Genomic DNA, 20,667 nt, shown 5'->3' with positions numbered 1-20,667 from the left:
GAGTGCTACAGACAGGGTGTGCTATCTGGATATTATTTGCTAAAATTAACCTTGTATTCTCATCAAATCAATTGAAGATCTTGTAATTCTGCAAACATTGCTTTTGTCCTGATTTGATCTGGCCAAAAAAAGTACAATTGTTCTGCCAAAAATAAATAAAAGTAAGGATCTGCGATTTGGGATCTATGCTTGAGAAAGGGAGTCAATATAATGAAAATTAATGAATTTACTATCCAATTTCCTGGCTTTGTTTAGTCTCTTGCTTCCTTTTAGATTCTCTGATGTAGAAGTACATCTTAGCATTGGAAGAAAATAATTCTAAAGAATTTTTGTGTGTTTCAAAATTTAATAGCTTTAAATTATGTTTTAATGTATTAATCAGTAGTAATCTACTTGATTACTATTTTTCATTTTTATTGGGAAAATTTTCAAACACACCAGTATAGTAAATGAACCCAAGTAGCCGTCTTGCATCATGCCACTAACTTCAGTAGCCACCCTTTTTTTTGCTGTTCTTATTTCATCTATTTCCCTCTACAATTTTGTTGTTGACCTTGTTTGCTGGAGCATTTGAAGGCAAATCTCGAGGGAGCATCATGCACTTTCTCCTTTCAATAACTGAGAATGTTTCTCACATAAAAACTTCAAAAACATAATTGTAATGCCATTACAGTTAATGAAATTAATAAATTCTTATCTTCTAATACTCTGTCCATGTTCAATTTTCCTTTTAGAGTTGATTTTTCAAATCAGGATCTAAGCAAATTCCACACATTGCATTTGGTTGATATGTCTCTTAAGATTATTTTAGTCTATCACTCTTCTCTCTTTTTTTTTTTTATAGAGGCATGTTTTATTTATTTGTTTGTTTGTTTGTTTGTTTTGTTTATACAAGCACTGGGTACAGTCAGAAGCGCAGGAGGGCGAAAGAATTCACCAGAGCCAGAGCGGGGAGCAGAGCAGGCAGAAGGACCGAAGTACACTGCTGAGGGGAGCAGCGGGCGGCAGGAGAGGTCTGCGCGCCATGTGGGACCCTCCTCGGGTGTCCGGGGAGCAGCCGGGATCGAATGCGGCCGCGGGCAGCTTCGCAACCCAGCGTTCAACCGCTGCGCCACCGGGGAGGCCCTCTCTCTCCTTTCTTATTACATTTTTTTAGTGAAGAAACTTTCATTTAACTTCTAGAATGTCCCACATTCCAGATTTGACCGATTTTATCACTGCAGTATTGTATTGTTGTTTTTTTGTTCTTCTAGCTTCTGCATTATCTGGAAACTGCTAGTTAAAGCTAGAAATCTGATTAGACTTAGGTTTTAAATTTGCCAAAATTATTTTTGTATCACAGTTGAAGGAACCTAACATCTGGGTGTCTCACATTTAATAATATTAAGATTATTCATTGAATTTTTGGTGTAACTGGACAATCTACAGAGTTCCCCAGAGTTCATTTAACAGTTTTAGCAGCCATCAATGATTGTTGCTGATTCGACCAGAGAACAATCAAGTACAGCTTGTCTGACCTACAATTTGTTTCTAAATCAGGTTTTGACCTAATTGCTGTAATTGCTTTCAACTAGAAAAATTATAGTTTTGAAACTAGGTTAGTTAAATTATTTTTATTATTTTTTTTTTTAAATATTAAATTTTATTTTTATATTCCCCCATACAATTGCAAACGCCCCATTCTGACCCCAATCCTTCCCCTCCCGCCCCCCACCCCCCAAAAAGTGTCTCTGGTTCATAGTTTTTTTGTTGATTTTGATTTTCACTTTCTTATATTCATTTTCCTGGTCCCTTATTTAAGTTTTCTAGATTCCTGCTATGAGTGAGACCATCCGGTATTTTTCTTTTTCTTTTTGGCTTATTTCGCTGATAGTTAAATTATTTTTAAAGTAGAAAAATAAATCCCATAGGTACTTAATGTATATAAGCTATGGTTTTAGTTGTACTATTCCTCAATCGGTTAATCTCTCTTCCCCACTTTACCATATACAAAAATTAACTTGAAATGGATCAAAGATGTAAATTTAAGAGGTAAAAACTATAAATGATTTGGAATAATAGGTCCCTTAATGAAACTTCATCTAATAGTCAAATTCTGAGAGCAATAGCAGCGTCAGGCAACAACATCAGTGAATGAATCTCACAAATGTAGTATTGAGCAAAAGAAATGAATGCCAAAATATACATTGTAATGATTGCATTTATATAAATTCAAAAATAGGCAAAATTAATTTCTGTTGTTAGAAGCTAGGTAATATTTTCCTTTGGTTGGAGAGGTAGGGTTGAGGTAGGTAGTTCTTAGTAGAAGAAAACATAGGGACTAAATCTTCATATCCTTGGATTAGGCAATGGTTTCTTAGAAATAATGCAAGAAGAGGCCTCCCCGGTGGCGCAGCGGTTGAGCGCTGGGTTGCGAAGCTGCCCGCAGCCTCTGTGGCGCCGGTTCGATCCCCGGCTGCTCTCCGGCCACTGGAGGAGGGTCCCACATGGCGCGCAGACCTCTCCTGCCGCCCGCTGCTCCCTCAGCAGTGTACTTCGCTCCTTCTGCCTGCTCTGCTCCCCGCTCTGGCTCTGGTGATTCTCTCACCCTCCCGCGCTTCTGACTGTACCCAGTGCATGTATGGACGAAGCAAACAAACAAATAATAAATAAATAAAGCATGCCTCTATTAAAAAAAAAAAAAAAAAGAAATAATGCAAGAAGAAACATCATTTGAACTTCATCAAAATTAAAAACATTTGTGCTACAAAAGACACCATTAAGTGAGTGAAGACAATTTTTATATTAGGAAAAAATATTTTCCAATTTCATATCTGATATAAGACATGTAATCTATAAAGAACTCTTCTAAAAATTAATATACGGGGCCTCCCCTGGTGGCGCAGCGGTTGAGCACTGGGCTGCGAGGTTGCCCACAGCCTCTGCAGCGCCGGTTCGTTCCCAGGCCGCTGGTGAGGGTCCCACCAAAATAAATAAAAAAATAAATAAAAATTAATATACGGCATTCCTGATGGCGCAAAGGGTTAAGTCTTAGCACTGTGAAGCTATCTGCAGCCACTGCAGCAGGTAGCTTCCTCGCCAGGGAGCTACCCACATGGTGCAGCAGACCTCTCCTAACACTGCTCTCCTCAGCAGTGTTTTCCAGTCAATCTTCCTGTTCTGTTCCCCACTCTGTCTCAGGTGAATCTTCTCACCCGTCTGCCCCTTGCCCCCTGCACCTCTGGCCTGTACCCCAGTTCTTCTATGTAAGAATAACTAAAATCTTTAAAAAAAAAATGGCTATTAGCAAAAAGACAGATAATAAGTGCTATATGGATGTGAAGAAATTGCTGGAATGTTGAAATGATGCAATTGCTTTAAAAAGCTATCTGGAAATCTTCAAAAGGTTAATCTTCAAAAGTTACCATATGACTCAGCTATTCCACTCTTGGTTAAATATCAGAGAAACTAAAACAAGTCCATATAAAAACTTAAACATAAGTGTTCATAGCTGTATTATTCCTAACAGCCCAAATGTGGAAACAACAGAAACAACTGATGAGTTGATAAACAAAATGTGGAATATACAATCAATGGGTTATTGTTTATCCATAAAAAGAAATGTAGCACTGCTACAAGGTTCTACAAGGAAGAAAAATGTTATGCTTAGTGAAAGAAAACAATCACAAAAGGCCACATAAAGTATGATTCCATTTATATGAATTATCTAGAACAGGAAAATCTACAGAGACTGAAGACAGAGTTGTGGTTGTCTATGACTGGATTGGCGGGATGTGGAGGAGGAGCAGAGAAATGGAGCATGATTGCTAATGGGTATGGAGCTTCTCTTTGGGGGTAATTAAATGTTCTAAATTAATTGATGATTGTAGCAAAATTCTACTTTCATTTGTATGCTGTAAATAACCAAATTATGTGGCATGTGTATTATATCTCAACACTATTTGTTTTAGCTTTCACAATAAAACTTATTAAAGCAGTTCTCTCAGAGACAAATTCTATACTGTTAATGGTGGACTAGAACTGGAATTCACTGATTGTACCTGTGGTGGCAGGATGGGCACAGGGCAGGTTCTCTAATCCAAGCAGACCAGGTAAAGGAGAGTCCTGGAACCCTCGGTGGCTTTCTCAGGCTTTTATTGAGCTTTTACATGTAGTGCAGCAACCAGGTACACGGCACACAGGGGTGGGGAGGGAGGCAGGAGGCCTCCAAGTCCCCTGGCCAGTCTTTACTCTGGGTTTCTCCCTCTCTCTCTTCTGGCATCTTTCTCCCCTTAGCTCTCCTGCTTCTGCTTCTCTTGGTGACTGTCTCAATACTGAGCCCACAGAAGTAAACACCATAACTTGTAATAATGTAACGAATGTAGGTACCCACCAGGCAGGATAATCCTAATGGCAGGAGGGCAGAAAAGTCTGCAAATGATTTACGCTACAATCCACCCCCTCAGGGTTTTCTGCTATGCAGTCTACATATACCTTATATACAATTTTCCCTTAAACGTAAACACTGCAGCCATGGCCCACAAAAGAAAATACAACTGAATAATACAACAGAACACGAGTCCAGGCAGGGCACCAACCTAGTGGCAAAAGACAATTACTGGCACCAGCAGATGATCCATCACTTCTGCTGCTGAAGGCACTGCTCATGTGAGGGAGGGGAACCACTCAGGTCTGCTGTCACACACCAGGAGCTGTCAGGTTTCCTGGCCTTCTCTGGCTGTGGTCTCAGCCATAAGCCACACACTGCATCCACCCCCAGGATGCACTAGCTCTGGGATTGGCGATTTTGTACCTTGGAGGTAATCGCCCAATCCTCAGGGTTCTGTCTGCAGTCGCTCCAACACTCGGCTTTCATAGCCACCAATGCAACACGCAGGCCCCTGCACTCAGGCCAACCCACTGCACAGGCACATGGGTCGGGGATCAGTGGATACAAGCTCCACATGCGGCCTCTCTTGGGTCCTCTCTTTGGCTGTGGGCTCCACCACAAGCCACGTTCTCCACCTGTCCCCCAAGGACAGGTTCTTAAGCTGCTCACCCTAACTCGACAATGAAAAGGACATCACCCACTGGTGATTTTAAGAGACTCACTGGCCTTCTTCAGCATACTTAGGCTGCTTAACAGCTGCTCAGGGCCTCCCAATCTCAGCACTGGCTTTTGCCTTATCTATGTTGGCTTTTTCTTCTGCCTGGCTGCAGAGAATTTGGTAAGGGCTTCCTCCCTCAGCCTCTTGGGCTCTTCTCATACCTGCCCCTTCCTCTACTCTGGCCTCTACTCTGGGCGGTGGTCCTAGGATTGCTGGGCAGGACACAGGCTGCTTTTAAACACTGTGGCCCACTGGCCACCTCCAGATTCCCATCTCCTGGGATGTACAAACAATGCCATCCTCCCCTAGGGTTCCCAAAACAGAACATTACCCTGCCAAAGCTCCTCCACCTTCTGGCGGGGTTGTCAGTCCAAGCCCATCCGTTGTTCCTTGTGTCAGCACTGGCGAGCTCCGAATCGTGGTCCTTTCTTCTCCAACGATTCTGCTGCCTCAGGGGTTGTGGGCTGGTCCTCACAGGCCATATCCTCCTCCACTCGAGGTCTCTCTCGTCCCCCAGCTCCCGGACCTTATCCACCTCCTGTGCTCCTGCAGCATCTTTAGCTCTTCCTGCAGCTCCTGGACCTTGGTCATCTCCTGTGCTGCCGTGGCACGTCCAGCACCGTCAGGGGCAAACAAAGTCTGCTACTCCTCAATCCCTCCTGATGTCTTCAGAGGGCTCCATACCTGACTGCTCCGAATTATCTTGCCAACTTTGCCAATTGTGGGGGCAGGATAGGCACACAGCAGGTTTTCTCTGATCCGGCAGACGGGTAAAGGAGAGTCCTGGAGCCCTCGGTGGCTTTCTCAGGCTTTTATTGAGCTTTTACATGTAGTGCAGCAACCAGGTACATGGCACACAGGGGTACCCGGGGGGCCAGGAGGCACTGGCCTCCAAGCCCCTGGCAAGTCTTCTCTCTGGGCTTCTCTCTCTCTTCTGGCATTCTTTCTCCCCTTGTCTTCTGTTCTCTCTCCTGCCTTTGCTTCTCTTGGGGAATATCTCAATACTGAGCCATGGCCCACAGACGTAAACAACACAGCTTACAACTGTGTAACAACTGCAGGGCAATCCTAACCAAAGAAGGGCAGAAAAGCCCGAACAATCATTTACCCTACGTACCCATACTTCCTTCTAAACCAAAAGTTATTCTTCCTACCAAATGCGCTAATTATATAACTAAACAAACTCCAGGTCTTAAATGCTGAGTCTCTTTTAACCAAATAAAGCTGAGATTTATAGCATGCCGGCATACATACATACATACATGCATATACACACACACATACACATTAGCATTCTTTCTAAATTAGTTGCAGAGATGTTCTAAAAAATAAGGAACATAAGACTGACAAGGACAGTCACAGGGGCCTCTTTAGTGGTGGCATAGAATAGAGGTGAAAGACTAGGAATCCAACATCATATAGATATGAATTTAAAATCTACTTTTCCTACTTCTAGGCCTTCTCCTCCAGTAAATCGCTTAATCCCCTGAGAGCATTGTCTCATTTGGTCCTCAAATCAGTCCAATTAAGTTTTTACAAATGAGGAAACAAACCTCAGCAGATCTAAGTAACATTGCATTTACAAGTTCACATTTCTATGTGGTAAAACTGCTGTTCAAATTTTTGTCTGCCCATGTTCTGCTATAAATTACAAGGCCAGTTGATTAATTTATAACAGGAGACATAACCTTTCTATTGTCCAAGAGGTTTGAGTCATCTCTTTTGAGGCCTTACTTTCTTGCTTCGAAGACTTGGAAAATTGACTTAGTAGTCAGAAATCTGATGAATGAGTGTGGAGTTTGAGCGGAGAGAATTAAAAAACTGTTCCACGCTGGGAGAATCTAGAGCCTTTTGCCTGCTTTCCTAATACTAGCAGGACTCTGGCTTGACTGACCAGGAATCATTATTTGGTCAACAAATGTTTAAAACATCTCGTCTATGCCAGCTCCCATTCTAGGACCTGGATGTGTTCTCAATCTTCACGTAGCTTACGTTCTAGCTGGGAGAGAAAAATACTAAACCAAGATAGAACTTAAAAGTATGGTAAATCCAGGTAACCTAAAGTGTTATAAGGATGTTATAAGAAGTGATGAAATAGGGGATACTACTCTGGGGATACTAACCTGAACCTTTTTTTCCATTAGGATTAGATTTGGCTGTAAGTGACAGAAATCTTAAAATAGAAGTGACTTTAAAAAAAATAAGTGTTTATTTCTCCACCGCGTAAATGGAGTGTGTAGGTGAGCATTCTAGGACTGAATGACTCAGCAGCATCATGGATCTAGCCTTCTTCATCTTGTTGCCCTCTCCACCCCCATCCTGGCTCCCAGTATCTGAAGGTTTTTCTCCAGGTGTCATTTCCGCAGGCCAGCCAGTAGGAAGAAGGGAGGGGAGGGAATGAAGAAGGGCAAGCAGTTTACTTTCAATGACCCTTCCTGAAACTTACACATGCGATACCCAGATACTCACTGGCTAGCACTAATCTAGCCTTATCAGCTGTTAGAGAGTCTAGAAAATATCTTGGATGGCCATATGCCAAGTTAAAAACTGGGCATTCTATTTCTGAGTAAGAAAACAGAATGGCTGCTGGAGGATGTTGATGTTTGCCTTATTTAAGGCATTTGATCAGAAGGATCCAGCTGTGTGATTGTGTGTGGGGGTGGGGGAGCTGGATACTTATGGGTGAAGGGAACTGCAAGAACAGAGATTCTGAGGAAAAAAGGAAGGAAGAAAGGAAAGAAGGAAGGCAGGGAGAGAGGGAGGGAGGGGAAGGGAAAGAGACAGAGAGGCAGAGAGGCAGGGAGGCAGGGAGGCAGGGAGGGAGGGAGGCAGGGAGGAAGGGGGGAAAACAGTGAGGTTGGTGTGTTGATTCAAGACACAGAAGGCAGCCAGTGTGGTTGGAGCATATTGAAAAAGGGAAGAGTGGTACATATAGGGCTTCATAGCCCACACAAAAGATGAGATTTTATTCCAGTCACTTGGCACATCTTTGGAAGGTTTTAAAATTGAACTTGGAGAATGGTAAGGACAAGTTAAGCATGACACGCTCACCACTCTCCCTAAATCCACTAAAATGACAAAGCATGAAAGCCACAAGACAAAGAAATGTGAAAAAAGAGAGAAGAGAAGAAATATCAATAACTATTTATAAACTGGAGAGAAAACTGAGAAATGATTGTTACTAACCTTAGAAAGTAAATGCCCAGGGTTGGGACGGGGAGCAAAGAAGTAAGCCCATTGCTGAGACAGAATCCTGAAAAGGAATTGATTGAAAATAGGCAAAAATCAATGCACTCCTAAATATCCTCCTACAGTCTTCGTAACCAGATAGCAACCTGCCCTACCTCTCACCCCCGCTGCTTGTCATGACATCATGAAATAGAGTGACTTTACTTTAGATTAAGGTTAAAGAGACTCCACTCTGTTCTCAGAGACAGGCACAGCTGTGGACAGGGGACCTTACTGAAAAAGGGGGGGGGGATGGGGAAGTGTATATCAAAGTGGGTGAAACAAACTATTTTCTTCCTACTGCCAATAGCTGGTAACCAGTTTTCTACTTCCATTCCACTCCCTGCCCATCCCACTCCTCCATCCTTTCTTGAGAAAATAAATGAAAACCTGTCTAGAGTGAAGACCTGCAGAGACAAATAGGTGGGAGTCACCTATAAAAATAGACAAATCCCTGCAAGTTATCATTGTAATAAAACCCAATAGTCAACACAAATCAGCACTAAAAACAGCTGCTCGCCATTTTTTTTTTTTTTTGTGTGTTTGGCTTTCAAAAATATTGGTATAGGGTAAAAGGTTTGGTAAATGGTTTTCAGACTTTTCTGCCCTCCCACCATTAGGATAGTCCTGCCAGATAGGGCACCTGCAGCTGTTACATTGTTGCGAGCTGTCTTACTTACTTCTGTGGGCCATGGGAAGAGTATTGAGATAGTCACCAAGAGGAGAGAAGCAGGAGAGAGAAGGGAAGAAAGAACCCCAGAGAAGCTCAGAGTGAAGACTTGCTGGGGGTTTGGAGGCCTCCTGGCCTCCTGCCCCCAGCACCCCTGCAGGCTGTGTACCTGGTTGCTGCTCTGCATGTAACAGCTCAATAAAAGCCTGAGAAACCCACCAAGGACTCCAGGACTTGTCCTTTTCCCAGTCTGCTCAGATCATAGAGAACCTGCTCAGTGGCTTTCCTGCCACTACAACTGGCGTAATTCGGCAAGATAATGCGAAGCAGATGGGTATGGAGCCCTCTGAAGACCTCAGGAGGGACTGAGGAGGAGCAGACTGTGTTTGCCTGTGACAACGCTGGACATGCCATGGCAGCACAGGTAGTGACCAAAGTCCAGGAGCTGTGGGAAGGGCAAAAGAAGCTGCAGGAGCAAAAGACAAGGTCTGGGAGCTGTGGGACAAGACCTCGCCTGGAGGAAGAGATGGCTGGCAAGGACTAGCCCACGACCCCTGCGGCAGCAGAATTTTGGGGGAAGAAAGGACCACGATTTGGAGCTCACCAGTGCTGATGCAGGAAAAGACTGATGGACTTGGACTTATAATCCTGCCAGAAGGCGGAGGAACTTTGGCAGGGTAATGTTCTGTTTTGGGGACACTGGGGGAGGATGGTATTGTTTGTACTCCCTGATCTGGGGGTGGCCAGTGGGCCTTGATGGCCAAAAGCAACCTGTGTACTGAACAGCAGCTAGGCAGAGGAAAAGGCAAAAGCTGGTGCTGAGATTGGGAAGTCCTGAGCGGCTGCTAAGCAGCCTAAGTATGTTGAAGAAGGTCAGTGAGTCTTTTAAAATCACCTGTGGGTGATTCCCTGCTCATGGTTGAGTGAGGTGAGTTGTTGAGGAGCCAGTCCTTGGGGGACCGGTGGAGAACGTGGCTTGTGGTGGAGCCCACAGCCAAAGAGGGGACCCGAGAGAGGCCGCATGTGGAGCTTGTATCCACTGATCCCTGACCCATGTGCCTGTGCAATGGGTTGGCCTGAGTACAGGGGCCTGCATGTTGCATTGGTGGCTATGAAAGCCAAGTGTTGGAGCAACTGCAGACAGAACCCTGAGGATTGGGCGATTACTTCCAAAGTACAAAATCACCAATCCAAGAGTGATTGCGTCCTGGGGGTGGATGCAGTGTGGCTTGTGGCTGAGACCACAGCCAGAGAAGGCCAGGAAACCTGACGCATCCTGGTGTGTGAGGGCAGATGCCCGCATGGTTCCCTCCCTCATATGAGCAGTGCCTTCTGCAGCAAAAATGGTGGATCATCTGCTGGTGCCAATAATTGTCTTTTGCCACTAGGTGGGTGCCCTGCCTGGACTCACTTGTGTTCTGTTGTATTGTTTATTTTCTTTTGTGGGCTGCATTGTTTATGTTTGTTAAGGGAAAACTGTATATATATAAACTGTCTAGCAGAGAACCCTGAGGGAGTAGGTTGTAGGGTAAATGGTTTGGTAAATGGTTTTCAGGCTTTTCTGCCCTCCCACCATTAGGATTGCCCTGCTTGATGGGGTATCTGTAGTTGTTATATTGTTGCAAGCTGTCCTATTTACTTCTGTGGGCTATGGGAGGAGTATTGAGATAGTCACCAAGAGGAGGGAAGCAGGAGAGAGAAGGGAAGCAGGAGAGAGAAGGGAAGCAGGAGAGAGAAGGGAAGAAAGAAGCCAGAGAAGCCCAGAGTGGAGACTTGCTGGGGGCTTGGAGGCCTGCTGTAACATGCAAAATAAAGAAACATTCACAATGTAGAGAACAGTAGAAAACAAAAAAAGTAGCTTATTATAATTAATGTCTTCAGACCTTTGGAGGGATAAGAAAAAATTAAGTATAATTGAATAAAATATTCAATACCCAAGCTAGAATTTAAAGTTCAAGAAGTTATCCAGAAAGTAGAGAAAAAAGACAACAAAATGGAAAAAAGAACAGATTTTAAAATGAGCGTATCTGGCCAGGAAATTCAATTAAAAAAAATCACTTTAATTTCCAGAACAGGAAGCTAAAGGAAATAGTTTGAGAAACAGCATAAGGTTATTTTCAGAAAGTGAGAAACAATTTTCTAGACTTTTCCCTGAAGTTATTGAAGGGTGCACTCCTAGATAACAAGGGAGTTCTTCAAGATACGTGAAATCACAGGAGTATAGGGATTCACCAGAGAAGAGAGAGGAAAAAAATTCTTAAGAATGATGGTGGAACAAAAATCTCAAGAATATCAGCTAGGGATCAATTTAGAAGCAGGACAGAATGCTTCAAGAGGGAAGTCATTCTCTCTCCTCCTCACCCCCCCCCACATACTCAACGCATAGACAAACTATAGATTTTCTGATGTGGGTCAAGATTTTGAAAGATAGATACTTTTAGCAGAGAGTTTGGTGAGTATTGATAACTTAGTAAATAAAAGAAAAGTGATGCATCGATTAAATTCAGGAAAAAATAATTGCAATATGAAAGGTCATCCTGTTTATCATGTGGCTCAGCATAGATGTAAATATAGGTAATTGTCAAATCAAATATGAAATGTTGCTGTTAGGAGAATGAAAGGAAAGGAATTATGTGTGTGGAGAAGAGTTGTAAGGCAGTTAAATGATCTTGTAGAGTCAATGGTTAATAGATGATACCTAATCTGAAAAAAAAAAATCAAGAAATAGCTGAATAAGCATGTTCAGAAATATAGAATTAAATATCAGAAGACAACAAATGTTGGCAAGGATGTGGTGGAAAAGGAACTCGCCTACATTGCTGGTGGGAGTGCAAACTGGTCCAACCACTATGGAAAGCTGTCTGGAAGTTCCTCAGTCTACTAAAAATGGAGCTACCATATGACCTGGCAATTCCACTCCTAGGGATCTACCCAAAGGACACAACCTAATGCCCCAAAGTAGATGACTGGATCAAGAAGATGTGGTATATATACACAATGGAATATTATTCAGCAATCAAAAAAGATAAACTCATGCCATTCGCAGCAATGTGGATGGAGCTAGTGAAATAAGCCAGTGAAATAAGCTAGTGCAATAAGCCAGAAGGAAAAAAGAAAAATATCGGATGGTTTCACTTATAGCAGGAATATAGGGGAACCAAATAAGACATCAGTGTAAAAAAATAATACTACCAAACACAACAAAGCAAAAACAGACAATTATAAACCAGGGAACTCCTGCAGGGGAGGGGGTGGGAGAGGGATCAGAGGGAGGGAGGGAGGAGCACAGGGGACTGAGGTGATGGTGCCCGGGTGCATTGGTGAAGGAAACTGGGGACTACAAGTGAGGGGGTGTAGTCATTTGTTTAAAAATGAACAATGATGTAAAAAATAAAAAAATTTAAAAAATAAATACAAAGGAGTTCAAGGTAGTTGCCTTGGGGAACTAAATTGAGAGAGAAAAGGGCAGGGATCTGATGTTCACAAATATACATTTTGTTAAAGCATTTGATTTTTTTTTCACCTCTGTGTGTGTGTGTCTATGTGCGTGTGTTTGTACAGTGTATATGGAATGTTCAGTACTAAATTAAGCTTTTTGACTTCCTTTCTATCAAGGCTCCATTATTCTACACAGTAGAAATTACCAAATATTCAAATTCAAGAGTATCCTGCTTGAATTTAATCCTGGATTTGGGAGCAACCATAAACTTCTCCATAATGGAAAACACTCTAACATAATCTCATCAGCAGCACTTTTACAACTTTGTTCTATATGTTGCTACTTAAACTCAACCACTTACTTTTGACCATTATAGGCTGCCACTTCCAAATTAAATTTTCTGTCTTTGAGGATTGCTGACTCATAGGTACAAAATGATTCTTTTATTGTGTGTTTTACTGTCGGTTGTATGACAGAGGTACACGAAGATAAAATGTCTATCACATAAAATATATAAGTAAATATATATCCAATAGAACATATATGATAAAATGTCCATAGGACCTATTACATAAAGCTTTATAATGTTAGTGAAGATGGTCAGAGGTTTCTTTTTGAAAGATTTTATTGACACCCTGTGTTACTGAAAGGGGTAAAGCAAAATCCATCAATCTAGACAGTTTTAAAAAGAGCAGAGCTCTTAAAATACACATAAAATGATACTTTATATTTTTCTATATGTCCTTACTTGGGTATGTAAATGCACATTTATGTATACATAAAAAGGATAAACTAATACCCTCTTGGGGGAATACACATTTGAAAGTGATTAAAAAGGACTTACTTTAAAAAATTCCTGTTTTTTAAAATACAGGGAATGTTTTCCTGTATGTCCCATGCAATTAAAAATTAACATTTAAAAAAGTAAAGAAAATGTATAATATATTCTGTTGTGTATAATACATATGTAGAAAAGTACACAAATCATACTTTTATGGCTCAAGACATTATCAGGAGGTGATCACAGCTGTGTAACCACACCCAGGTCAAGGATTAGAATGTTACTAACACCCTAGAGGATGCATTTGCACCCCCTCTCTATCACTATCCCAACACATTATGTAATTTAGTGTTTTCTACTCCAAAGGTAAACATTCATCTTCAAAGAACATAAATTAACTTTGCTTATTTCTGAATTTATATAGATGCAATCATTATAATATATATTTTTTGTTTCATTTCTTTTCCCCAACATTTTATTTGTGAGATTCATTCACTCATGTTATTGCCTGAGGCTGCCATTGCTCTCAGAATTTGACTATTAGATGACTTTTCAATTGGGGTCCTATGTCTTTTTTTTTTAAGATTTATTTATTTATGCACACAAGAGCTGGGTGTAGGCCAGAGGTGTAGGGGTGTGTGTGTGTGAGGGAGAGGATTCACCAGAGACAGTGAGGAATAGAACAGGCAGATCTACTGAAATACACTGCTGAGGGGAGCAGCAGGCAAGTCAGGAGAGGTCTGCTGCACTAAGTGGGTAGCTCCCTGGGCTGGGATTGAACTCATGCTACAGTGGCTGCGAAATAGCTTCATAGTGCTGAGACTTAACCCCTTGCACCACCAGGGAGGCCCCTGAATCATTTTTTAAGACAACTAAGTAGATTTGAGCTTCTCTTTTCCCAAGTTTTAAGGGGAAACACTATGCCTAACAATACCATCCAACATCAGAGGTAAGTACCTGACCATCAGGTCAGGTCTGTAATCACCAAAGGATAAATAAAGGGTCAGAACAGAAGGAGATTTCAATTTAATCATTGGAGTTATCTAGATAAAATGCATGAAATTTGATCAAATTCAGGAGACACACCAATCTTCCACCTAAATAAGAGATTCTGTTGCAGCAACCTTGTGATTAAAATCTGATGTTAATAACTTGCTAGTGAAAAGAGAAGATGCACACGGCTTGTGGGGGCCATGATAAATTTAAATTTCCAATAAAAGATTAAAAAGGATATGTTCCATGGCCAGATCCCCCAACAGCAGCGTGTGGAACAGCATGAGCTTTTGTCACAAGCTGTTTCAGACCTTGAAGCTTAACAAACAAGTCTAAAATAAAAATATGCAAATAGAACCTAATAAGACTAAGTATAGGCCCTGCTGCTTTTATTGGCCTGGAGGCCTAAGGTCTGTTTCTTCTACCTTCCTGGGATTACTCTTTATCTGGATTATGGTCTTTATGAGCTCAGCTGAGATTTCACCTACAACTCCCAGATGAAGCCATGAACTCTCTTCAAACTCTGACTCATCTTCTAATCTTTAACTTTCAGGTAAGGTGTAGGCAGCACAACATTTGGCAGGGAGTTAACTCTCTACTTCTGCTTAAGCAACACAGCAATCTAGTCTGGTGGTTTTCAATCTTTTCAGCAAGAGGATCCTATGAAGTATACTTTCCTGTTTAATTTTGGCTCTTGCTCTGAACTGTTGCCAAGCAGAGCACATACTGTGTTCAGCTTGTGCTGGGGACTGTTATGTGCCCCAATAACCACTGTGGCACACACCCTAATTAATTAGTCTCACTGATTCTCTGTTCTGTTTTGTCCCTGGAATTGCCGTTTTTTCAGGGAATGGCCAAAAGGACCCACCCAGGGAGAGGAGAAAGGAGGAAAAGCGCCCCCTACGTGTTCTCTGTAAAAATAGCAGGAATTTAGAAAACCTAAATAAGGGACCAGGAAAAAGACTAATTATAATAAAGTAAAAATCAAAATCAACAAGCAACTATAAACCAGAGACACACTACGGGGAGGTGGGAGAGGGATTAGGGTCAAAATAAGGGGGGGCGGGAACTGTATGAATGAAACCAAGATGAAAATGCATACATTGTGCAAAAATGAAAAATGATGTAAAAAATATATATATATAAAAAAAAAACATGAACCTGTTGGTTTGGCCATATGCATGTGAATGTACAAGGTGATATTGGGCACATCAAGGGGATGGGCACTGTTCAAAATGGAATAAAGAGAATATTTCAATGAGAAAAAATTATGAACATTATTGAAGTCTCTGTTAGCCACATTCCTTTCTTTTGAGATTTGCTTTAGACAGTTTTTCAGAAATGTTCACACAGAAATGCAACCTGACTTCTCGTCTCTAAAATACTCTAGCATTCTTAGGAACTGGCAGCTCTCACAGTAGCTCACATATGTGAGGGAAGTTGAAGCTTAAGTTTCAGCAGCTTCATGGTAGTGCTCTCTCTGCCAACAATGCTTTATGGAATAGAGCTCTCAAAGCTACAAAGACAGAGCGAACCCAAGATCAAGATGGACTTCTAAGTCATACTGTAACAAGGATATAATAAGTCATTAAAGCTACATATTTAGAAATGAAAGTGAAGTTCTGAATGAGGGGGAGGTCAGAAATGGAGCAAATACCAAAGGTCATAAAGCCTGGGAAGAGGCAGCGGGATTACTAGAGACTAGATGGGGTGGGGTGGGGGGATGTGAGCCATGAGGGCAAGCCACAGAGGTAAGGAAAAGAATATGTACCTGATGCATCCCATACCCTTGAACTTCAAGGTGTAACTGAGTGTGTGGTTCTCAACTTGGCATCTTAAGCTGTTCCAGTGACTTGATGGCTTGGAGTAAGGCAGAAGACACAGATGTACAGAAGAGGACTTGTATGAGTTTTCCTTTATGATTTAATATACTTTTTGCATGACTCACAAATAAGAAAATGTTCTCCTTTGCCATGAAAAGGGTTATAGACACTTTCAGGTCCATTCTAGAAAAGTGACAGAGTTCTAGAATGCCCCTCATTGTCCTTCACTTACTACTTATGTGTGCCTACTGTAGAATAGACACAGGTATAGATCTGGTTTCTCAAGAAAAAGGAATATCCCACTAATGTTTCCATGGCAAAACTGGGAGCATCTGTGTTTCCCGGCAGGCATGTTGGTAAACAAATGAGTAAAGGGCAAGATTCTTACCAAGATAATTAATGTTTGTGTTGAGCATATTAAGCACAGAAAGAGCTGAGATAGCTTTTGAAATGTGGAAAGGAAAAAAAAAAAAAAGAAAGAAAGACCAGAGGGAAAAGAAAGACAAAGGGAAAGGAACTTGGATTTAACTTAAGTATCAGTCTGCTCCACCTGGAGCAGGACACTTTATGAGAACCAGTGGAAAGGAGCCTGAGCTGCTGGGGCCATTCCCTGTGAATTCATGGCATAATAGGTGAGGAAAAAATAAACCACTGAGGCACGGAACTCAGAGACCAGATTGGTCTGGAGAACACAGGACAGTCTCCTATTCCATAGGAAATTCCAGAATCACGGCCCCTGGGGAGCCACTCCTCACCTCTGCCCTTCTGGAAGCTCCTGAAAGGCTCTGCAGTTGCAGCAGCCTAATCTGCTGTGGTCCAGCAGTGCAGATCCTGGTCCAGGGACAGGACAAGTCTCATGGGGCCACCATAGATTTGGGGTGTGCAGCGAGGGAGGGTTGGAGTGGAGGTGTTGGAGCCGGGGAGGGGGACATAGAGGACTGGGGTGGTGGCGGGAGGGTGGCCGGGACTGCACTTACGGGGAACAATTATTGTACAAAGGTGACAGATGATGTAAGGCAAAAAATTAAAAAGCTAATAATAAAAAATAAGCCCTGGACTATAAAAAAGGAAAAAGAAGGGCCTCCCCGGTGGCGCAGCGGTTGAGCGCTGGGTTGCGAAGCTGCCCGCGGCCTCTGCGGCGCCGGTTCGATCCCCGGCTGCTCCCCGGCCACTGGAGGAGGGTCCCACATGGCGCGCAGACCTCTCCTGCCGCCCGCTGCTCCCCTCAGCAGTGTACTTCGGTCCTTCTGTCTGCTCTGCTCCCCGCTCTGGCTCTGGTGAATTCTCTCACCCTCCCGCGCTTCTGACTGTACCCAGTGCATGTATAAACAAAACAAACAAACAAACCAGCAAACAAATAAATAAAGCATGCCTCTATCAAAAAAAAAAAAAAAAAAAAAAGGAAAAGAAAAAAAAGATTTAGCTTTGTGATCCTGACCAGGGTTTTTGAACTTTCTCATGTTATATAATTCTATTTTTCATTTGCCCCCAATAAGTGTTACTACTCTTTTAATTTAAAAAGTTATTATTAGTTTATAAATTACAGTTATAATATTGAAATTTCTGTTTTTTTCCTTTTTATTTTTTCATCGGTGATATTCTGGTTAAGAGGAGCATTATGACTATCAGAATGTTCCTTATTTCCGGGCCTCCCCGGTGGCGCAGCGAGTGAGCGCTGGGTTGCGAAGTTGCCCGCAGCCTTTGCAGCACCAAGTTGCCCGCAGCCTTTGCAGCACCGGTTCAATCCCTGGCTGCTCCCGGCCACCGCAGGAGGGTCCCACATGGCGCGCAGACCCCTCCTGTCGCCTGCTGCTCCCCTCAGCAGTGTACCTCGGGCCCTCTGCCTGCTCTGCTCCCCGCCCTGGCCCTGGTGAATTCACTCACCCTCCCGCGCCTCTGTACCCAGCATTTGTATAAATAATTCTTAAAAAAAAAGAGAGAAAAGCCCTTTAAAGAAGAAGAAGAAAAAACAATGTTCCTTATTTCCTTCCCTTGTGTTCTTTTTCTCCTTAATTTTCAGAATAAGATTCATCATGTTTAATCTGTGACCTGTACTGACATTCCTAGAACTGTGATTACATCTTTATATTTCTCCAGGTAGACACAGGTAACTGATACATTGCCCTTGAACTGAAATTCCCACTGTAAACTATAGATGTCCTGTATAGGTGCCTGAATCAATGTTGTCATTGATGATAGACTAGTTATCCCCAGTGACAAAGAAACCTAGGTATGCTATGGTAGACAAACTTTGCACACCTGTCACATAATTATGGTAACACACACCCTTATATGTCCCACAGTACAGAGAGCTTGAGTTTCCTTTTGAATATTTGGATGAGATTTTATCTTGGAATGTGAGGTTGCCACAGAAAAACAAGTAGACCTGTTCAAACCAGTCTGGATATATGTAAGGCTAAATGATTGCTGTTTACTGTTTGGTAAGATTGTGGAACTGAAATACTTTCCATTGTTGCTTTGACCTAACAATCACATTGGTGTAGAAAAAAACTTTGTTAAGCATTACAGATGTCTTCATAAATTTGCAGGACCTCAAGGAAGAGTTTACTAGGGACTTGCTAGTGTCGAGTTAATACAACTTGAAAGTGCTATTACTCATCCAGAAAGCATGAAATGAGATCACTAACCATGCTACAGCACATGCTTAGGTTAAGAAGAGTCAATGATCTAAATAAATTTAGCAGCAAAGAAGATAACAAAATCTCATTATTAGCAATAGTAGCTACAATTTATTGTGCAGCTCATTTGCACCACACTCTATCCTCACCACCCCTCCCTTTTTTTTTTTTTTAAGATTTATTTATTTATGCATACAAGAACTGGGGTATAGTCTAGAGATGGGAGGGGGAGCGAAAGGATTTACCAGACACAGAACAGGCAAATTGACTGAAATACACTGTTCAGGAGAGCAGCAGATGAGACAGGAGAGGTCTACTGGGTCATGTGGGTCACCTCCCTGGAGTGGGATTGAACTCTTGCTGCAGCAGCTGCTGATTGCTTCACAGTGCTGATGCTTAAACCCTTGTGCCACCAGGGAGGCCCTATCTTCACCCTTTTAATATATTATCTCATTTAAATAGATTCTCACAAGAATCCTATGAAGTTGGTACTATTATTACTATTTTGCAGGTAAGACAAGTGAGACTGAGAAGTTAAAGTCACCTATCCAAAGTGTTACACCTGATAAGAACGGACGAATTCAAACCCAAGCCTGCCTGGTTTGAAGCCTGAGTTCTTTCCATGATAAAACACTACTTCAGCTCTGTATTCTGTGTTTCTTAAAATTTTAGTTAGTGATTAATTATATAAACAATATATGAATCATTTGTCTTTAAGAATATATTACAGTTGTGGGGCCTCCCCGGTGGCACAGCAATTGAGCACTGGGTTGCAAGGCTGCCCGCAGCCTCTACAGCGCCGGTTCGATCCCCGGCCACTGGGCGAGGGTCCCACATGGCACGCAGACCTCTCCTGCTGCCCGCTGCTCCCCTCAGCAGTATACTTCGTCACTCTACCTGTTCTGCTCTCCGCTCTGGCTCTGTTGAATTCTCTCACCCTCCCACGCTTCTGACTGTACCCAGTGCTTGTATAAATAAATAAATAAATAAATAAAAAACCTGTTTCATGTCTTGGTGGATCCTTGGAGGTGATTTTAAAAAATATTCATTAGAAGGCCTTCCCCTGGTGGTGCAGTGGTTGAGCACTGGGCTGTGAGGCTGCCCGCAGCCTCTGCAGCGCCAGTTCGATCCCCGGCCACCGGCGAGGGTCCCACATGGTGCACAGACCTCTCCTGTTGCGCCCACTGCTCCCTTCAGCAGTGTATTTCATCACTCTGCCTGTTCTGTTCCCCGCTCTGGCTCTGGTGAATCCTCTCACCCTCCTGCGCTTCTGACTGTACCCAGTGCTTGTATAAATAAATAAAATATCCATTAGACACAAAGGAAAAGATATTCAACATTACTAGCCATTATGGAAATGCAATTAAAACTACAATAAGTTGCCATTACATATATTCTAGACTACTTGAATGACTGAAAAAAAAAATAGCAATGATACCAAATGATGGTAATGCAACAGGGTGGTCCCCAGGAAAGGGGGAGGTTCCCTGCCCCACCCAAGGGAGGGTGGAGCTGAGCAGGAAGAGGAGAAGCGGCAGAAGAGACTGAGGAAGGAAGCAGGATGGAGCCAGAAGGAGACCTGGAGGAGGCGCATGGAGCCTAGAGACACGTGAAGAAACCGCGCTTGTCTTTTGGTCGTGGACTGGGTGACACAGATGTGGGTGAGACCCGTGGGGAGGTGACAATGGCAGCTTTTATCTTGATGTTGATTTTGCTCTTTTCCTTCCAGGCTTGTCTGCTTGTTTCTGACCCTTTGCTGTGGGTCCCCACTGGAAGATGCTTTAGACTTGTGGCAGGCTTTGGGGCCTTGCTCTGGGCCAATCCCATATGGATGGACTTTTACCCACGAGGGGACGGGTAACTTTGGGTGCTTGATTTAGAAACTAGATTATTTGCCTTTCCTGTATTGTTTCCTAGTTTTATTAAAGTTCCTTCCCCTTAAAGTCTCCTATGTTTTCTGTTGATGCGGCGGATGGCAGAACCCATTTAGAATAGGCAGGTTTGCGG

The 20,667-nt window shown here is 42.6% G+C and overlaps 1 protein-coding gene and 1 long non-coding RNA gene across 4 annotated transcripts in view; one reads left to right on the top strand and one right to left on the bottom strand.

Annotated features, from left to right (window-relative positions):
- The window catches only part of ACTR2 (actin related protein 2), a 55,305-nt gene extending 39,120 nt beyond the window's left edge, over positions 1-16,185 (bottom strand). The window contains exons 1-2 of one of the 2 annotated variants that reach the window (XM_037527501.2): positions 15,970-16,185; positions 8,274-8,340 (exon numbers count right to left, since the gene is read on the bottom strand). In XM_037527501.2, coding sequence (XP_037383398.1) covers positions 8,274-8,340; positions 15,970-15,983 — 81 coding nt within the window. In that variant the 5' untranslated portion in view covers positions 15,984-16,185. The remainder of the gene's footprint in view (positions 1-8,273; positions 8,341-15,969) is intronic. The other variant, XM_037527503.2, reaches the window with a different exon arrangement.
- An 89-nt stretch (positions 16,186-16,274) lies between these two features.
- LOC119259843 (uncharacterized) lies at positions 16,275-19,326 on the top strand. 2 transcript variants are annotated; one of them, XR_005128582.2, is made up of 3 exons: positions 16,275-16,653; positions 18,042-18,128; positions 19,172-19,326. It is a non-coding gene; the product is annotated as an uncharacterized LOC119259843 (long non-coding RNA). The 2 variants fall into 2 exon arrangements; XR_005128583.2 differs by lacking the exon at positions 16,275-16,653 and adding an exon at positions 16,770-16,899.
- The last annotated feature ends 1,341 nt before the right edge of the window (positions 19,327-20,667 follow it).

The sequence above is a fragment of the Talpa occidentalis genome, unplaced genomic scaffold, assembly GCF_014898055.3.
Source record: "Talpa occidentalis isolate TD23 unplaced genomic scaffold, MPIMG_talOcc4v2.1 talOcc4.5, whole genome shotgun sequence".
Lineage (NCBI taxonomy): Eukaryota > Metazoa > Chordata > Mammalia > Eulipotyphla > Talpidae > Talpa > Talpa occidentalis.
This window is presented reverse-complemented; position numbering and strand designations above follow the sequence as displayed.